Source organism: Melanaphis sacchari, unplaced genomic scaffold, assembly GCF_002803265.2.
Source record: "Melanaphis sacchari strain LSU unplaced genomic scaffold, SCAv2.0 Contig23_pilon_pilon, whole genome shotgun sequence".
Taxonomy (NCBI): domain Eukaryota; kingdom Metazoa; phylum Arthropoda; class Insecta; order Hemiptera; family Aphididae; genus Melanaphis; species Melanaphis sacchari.
Window position 1 is genome coordinate 1,423,877 of NW_020271114.1, and position 6,431 is coordinate 1,430,307.

At 25.0% G+C, this 6,431-nt stretch overlaps 1 protein-coding gene across 1 annotated transcript; it reads right to left on the minus strand.

Moving 5' to 3' along the window:
• Positions 1-777: 777 nt before the first annotated feature.
• LOC112594795 lies at positions 778-3,718 on the minus strand. Its single transcript, XM_025339796.1, has 6 exons — positions 3,001-3,718; positions 2,563-2,644; positions 2,100-2,199; positions 1,910-2,026; positions 1,327-1,485; positions 778-846 (listed from the first exon to the last, which is right to left on the minus strand). The coding sequence occupies exons 1-6, from the start codon at positions 3,716-3,718 to the stop codon at positions 778-780; spliced, it is 1,245 nt and encodes a 414-aa protein (XP_025195581.1).
• Positions 3,719-6,431: the final 2,713 nt, after the last annotated feature.

Consider the following 6,431-nt stretch of genomic DNA (forward strand, 5'->3'; position numbering starts at 1 on the left):
ATATTATAAGTTATAACATTTCTCAAAACAAGTTAATCTACCGGTGTTTTATTATTTTCACGGTTGTTAATGATATTTATTAATAAGCAATGTTGAGTGTAACGAATTATATTTTTATATTAATATAAATAAATATATTTGCATTAAATTCAATATACCATGGATAATAAACATTATATATATAAACAGTATACCATCATTACAACACTATGCCTACGACTAGTTAAATATTAAACACAGAAGAATAGAATACCGGAAAAACTATGACCATCACTGAAAATTTAATAGATATCATCTGTCAAGTGATGATAATAATATTTATCTAAAATGGTTATTTGAAACATTGGCTAACTTAGTCATTTAGACCACAGTGTAAACATTTATTTTAAATATTAATAATTATTTATACTTATACAACACTATTTGATTATTTGAACACTAAATTGGTCAAGATTATCTGCTATCTATTATTTACTACTTATTGTAACAAAAATAAATTACATTTTTCAACTCTCAATTTTTAATACCATATGCATATAAGCATATTCTTATATTGTTCTATTTTGTAATTTCGTACAGCTAAAAAATAAATTTTATTTTTTAAATGTGTACAACAAAAATCTTAATTTTTATGTATTTGATTATTTTTTATCAAATTTTACTGCTATTTATAAACTTAATTTAGATTAAGTTGCTTATCTATTTACTTTAATATACTAATAACTAGGTACTTAATATGTTGGGTGTTCAATGAAAATAATTTTTATTTATTAGTTATTATTTATTCGTTACTTTCAATTGAGACTTGACTAAAACCGAAAAAATTGAATAACATAAATTGATCACCTGAAAAAATAGATATTATTATTCATTATAAAATAAATATTAATAAATAAAAGTATATAACTAGAGTCTAGTGACAATATAAATTTATAAATTTCACATTGTTTTCGATGTACCAAGCATTACTAAAAATAAAGGATAAAATACAAAAATGTTGGTATAATTATAGCAAAATTATGCAAACAATAAAATATAATGTATAAAATAATTAAAAATTGCATGTAGGTACTAAAGAAATGATTGAACTAGATGATTTTGAAAATTATTAATAAAAATATGACAAATAATAAAAATCGTAAAAATTTTAAAATGTTATCGAATGTTAAAATTATAAAAATTGCACAAATAGATAATTAATCATAAAAAATCATTATTTTTTAAACATTTTTTTTCAGTATCTATTATTTTATATAATATTTAACATTTAAAGATCATTTTAAATTATTAATTAAGTAAGTAATATTATAAATTTGTTACACATACTCTTGTAAATATTTCTAAGTTGATAATTAATTCAGCTGTTAGTTTCATGTTCGATTTGTGGGCATCATGCATTCTCATTGCCAATAAAAGTAACTTTTTAAATTGTATTTCCATTTTTGTCCAGTTACTAGAGTAGAGTGCAAAGTTCATTTCGGATTTCTAGGTAAAAAAATATAAAAATGAGAAAATCATTAAAAAACTTATGATGAACAGTTCATGTCACTTGATGTCATTGTAATATTTTTATTATATTTTAAACTAAATACATATTGTATTGTAAAATATTATGTAATTTGTTAATACTTCTTGTGTATATTATGTATAAAAAAATTTTTATTTAAAAAATTAAACCAGAAAATTATACCAATTCCTTAAATGTTAAAAACAACAGCTTTTAATTAACTATGAAAAAAAAACTTTTAGTTGTTTTAGTAACAATTATTTTATAAATATATTGATAAATAGGAACAAGTTCAGGATTTTTTTAAAGACAAAAGTAAATACAATATTTTACTTGTCTAATTAATTATATTATATTAATTATGGTACTTATATAACCAACTATTAACTGTAAATAAATTACCTGTTTATCAACATCTCCAAATACGAGACAAGTATAATATATTTGATAGAAAAATATAGGAAAAGAACACATTTTTAGCGATTGCGTTGATGTTAGTAACGTACCATTAAAATAAATCTAAAAAAAATTATTAATAATAAAAGTGTAAGTTGTATAAATACATTCATTTATATGGGTATCATCAAATTACCTGAGTTATAACAAATGAACCAAATGAGATTGTAAATGAAGCTATGATTAGTTGAGGAAGAATAACTGGGCGAACAATTTTATAAAAATCATTCATTTTCCTATTAATAAATAGTAAGAAAATTATTATATCATAATTGTTGTTACATAAGATCTAGTAGTTTATTTGAATATAAAATTAAAAAATTGAAATTTCAATTATATTAGTTATATAGAATAAATTTGCCATAAGCCCACACTTACACTTTATCCTTACAGTAAACACAAATAATAGCTAATTATTTATAGACATATCATAATGAATATAATATATCTGTAAATATAATTTATAGTCATCAGTAATTTTTATTGAGTGTATTATAATTTATAACATCACTCGGGAATATCTACATATAATAATAACCATTTAAATTTCAAACAATGGAATATCGCTTAAAAATATATTTATATATAAAATATATTACCCCAATACTTCTTGATGGTGCTTAATTATCAATTTCAAATTGTTTAAACATTCGTTTTTTGTAGTATCTGATTCAATTGCACCTGAAGTAAAACATTCACTTAAGTTTTTCTGATAATCTAAAAATATACATTTATATTTTTTTTATATATATACGATAATAGGCATTAGCATAAAATTATATTTTATGTAGATATATGCATTTTAAAACTAATTGAAATGATAAAAGACGTAAATGAAAAAAATAAATTCAATTAATTATTGTTATAGTTTTTGTATTAATTGATTTCAGAAATAAAAAAAACATATTACTGCGTGCACTACGAATTTTAATATGTTAATTTGAATTCTGCATTTTTAGATTTACCTACAGGAAAACTTCTACCAACTAATATAGGCAGTTTAGAGCATATATAGAAATATAGTATAATATACTTGCCATCGAAATATGGTTTTGATATCGTACGACAATTGTGTCCCAATTTACTATAAGCAGCAGCAATATATCTCATCTGATACGTTATTGCGTTGCACAATATGACCATGAAAGTGTCGAAGAGTATCATGAAAAGTACGAAACACAGCCCGACCATCCATTCGAGCAGGTGGAAGATGAGATGCCATTCGTTGTACATTTCGCTAGATACCATAAAATACATGTTGTACGGGTTAAAGTGGTAGATGCTGATCGAATTGTCGCGGTTCTTTATTTCAACCGATGAGCCGACGACAAAAGGCAACAGAGTCCACATCAACAACACGAAATGACTGCAAACGGCGAACCAACCTGTAAATTTCATCGACACGTTGCGGCACGTTTGAAAGAAACGGGTCGAATCGGGATCCGCGCGGGCGCTGGATACGAAATCGAAGCGCGTGATGTCCAGACACCGTCGAATGTCATCAGAGTGGCGGACGATTGTAAAAGCTTTGAAGCACCCAAACAAAAAGTTTATGAGTGCGATAAATTGAAGGACGAACTGCGTCACATCGTTTGCCCAGTAGTAAAGACCGAACGGGCACATCAACAAACAAATCGCAGTAAACGTGATCATGACCATTACTGTTATGTGAAAAACGTTATGACCTCTGATCTTGGCGCTCTTCGGATCGATGATGTAGTATAAGCCAGTGCATTTGATCATTGCCGAGCTCATGGTACAGTTCCCGTCTTTAAATAAATTTAGCATTTTACACGACGATATTATTACCTTACGTACAGCTCTGTTGAGAAAATTAAACATAGTCAAACATAAATCACCATATTTTTTTTCTTCAAAATTGTATAGTTTACAGCATACATATTTACAGCTCAAATCGGCGTAATTATCCGACTAGTGATAATAGTGACTGACAAGGGGAAAGGGTCAGCGTTTAACCTTCAAATTAATGTCGTGTGCATAATATCTAACAGTAAAGAAGTCATAAGAAACCCAACTTTAAGCATAGGTACTTGCTATAATTTATTGTGTGCCTCTTATCTTCTTGTATTTTCTATACTCAATTTTTAAATACATTTTATCATTTTATTATTTATACCTTTATATATATATATATGAATATTTTTCTAAATATTTTATGAAATAATAATATCATTATAAATTTGTCTTCAGCACCAATTAATACGAATTATTATATTAATATAACTTTATTACTAATAAAAAGATAATAATTAAAAAACATTTTTATATATTTTTTTTAAATTTTTTTGTCCACAATAAAATATGATCAGTACAATTTTATGTTAGTGCGTAATTTTTAAATATTTTGTATTTATTTTCAATATGTATTTTTTGAATTTAATTAATTAATACCAGTCGGTAATTAAAAAATTAAGTAATTTATAAATTTATCAGTTATTAAAAAAAAAAATAAACAAGAGTGCACACTATGTGCATCAGCTCTCTGGTTTATATATATATATATATATATATATATAGATATATAATAGTAAATAATAAAAAAAAAAAAATAGAATAAAATAACATTTTTACATTGTAGGTACAACGATAAGCTAATTGTGAAATGTGGCTAATTGAACTGAGGTAATAATAAAAAGTGTTCGGTTGGTAATATAGTACATGAAAATAATAAAATTTTATTATTAAGTTATAGGTGGTATTTATGAGATGAAGCATGCTGTATATAGGATAGTTGTAGTTTTAGTTAGTACGGTTAGGTTAGATTAGGTTAGGTTATTTGGTGGGAAGGACATGGAATAAGAATAAGGAGTGATGTCTATAGACAAGAACATGAAAAGAGATAGATGAAAAGAGATCAGGGGTATCGACAGAACCATTTGGTGTAGAGGAGATACGTAATGAATATCAGTGCCAAGACTGCGAGAGGGAAGAGTAGGAACACTTAAGGATAAAGTTATAGAGGAAAAGTCATGACGTTATAAAGAGGGTGAGAAATATTAAAAATAAAAACAGCATAAAAAAGGAATCAGTTTTGAATTCGTTCAATAAGAAGATTTTACTAGGTTAAATAAGGTTGCTGGACAACTACACTACATCGTACTTTCAAATTGAGTGAACTAAAGAAAAGTAGAGGAAACAAAAACAGGAGATGGATGTTAAAAGTTTAGTATTACGTTCTATAAATCCTTGCACTTTTAGAACTCTATCAATAGTTGTGATGGAGTAAGATAAAACCCTAGATATTTAACGCCAAACACGCGCTTAAATGTAGAACTATTAAGAGAGTAGGAATGAATAAGTGGAACATGCTTTCTACAAAAGCTCATAAAATGGCATATATTAAGGTTAAAGGCTAGACTAACACGTTGAGTCCACTCACAAAAGGAATTAAGATCAGATTGAAATTGGATACAATACAAATAATGACAGTAGTGACTATAGGAATAAATATTATTGATATTGATACATACCTTGTGTGAATAAAATTACTGTTATTTTTTTCTTTTTACGCACATATAGTGTTGTAAAACACAAATTATTAAAATTAGACAATTTTTAATAAGAACTACTTCATCCAATATCTGTTCAATAGTAAAAAATATACGTTATGTTTTAAAAGAATGTATGGTTTAACTGAATACCTAATGAATTTATATAAATAAATCACATAGTAAAAATGTAGTAAAAATTTATGAAACTTTTCCATACTTTAATATTTGATTTCAATATATTAAAAAATATAGCGAAATTAGATAGCGTGGGTCAATGTCAAACAATTACATTTCATTAATATTGTATTATAAATATCATAATAAATTATAGTATACAATGACTAGAAACTTTTTAACCTATAAAATGTATATAAATCATATTAATTATTAACAGATTATTCTGCATTCATTATTTATATTTTTATTTCGTTAAAAATACACTAGCAAGTTTTGTTAAAACATTTTTTGGTTATAACTTATAAATTGTAAACACTATACTACCCTATTATGTGAATATAAAGTTGTCCATATTAACTTGCTTTATCTATATAAATAGGGACTTATAGTTTCAAAAATATAATATTATTTGATTTCAAAATGTTTGATTTAAGAAAAGTAATAAATAAACGTGGTATTCGATCATCTTAAAAATATCAATCAAAATAAAAAGTCACAAACCTTTAATATTATTATTATTTATTACATATAATAGCCATATCATAACATTAAACTTTTACGAGTATTTAATTTTACGAGTACCTATATAATATGTATAACAATTTAATATTTTTATAATTTTTTTATGGTTTTATTGATAACGAAGAATGCGATAGTATTTCTCAGAACCAGGAATGTTTTATGTTATAATAACGGTCTCTTGCAAAGAAACGTAATGATTGTTAACAATAAGTGAAGAATGTTCAACTACAAAATTTAACTTGGTTATTTGAAAATAA

Bases quoted from the DNA above. Each gene is read 5' to 3' on its own strand.
- LOC112594795 (XM_025339796.1), bottom strand. From the start codon at position 3,718: ATGAGCTCGGCAATGATCAAATGCACTGGCTTATACTACATCATCGAT. The intron at 2,200-2,562 runs GTAATATATTTT...ATTTATTAATAG, and splicing joins CACCATCAAGAAGTATTGGG to GAAAATGAATGATTTTTATA. The intron at 847-1,326 runs GTATGTGTAACA...CTATTTTTTCAG, and splicing joins ACTTAGAAATATTTACAAGA to GTGATCAATTTATGTTATTC.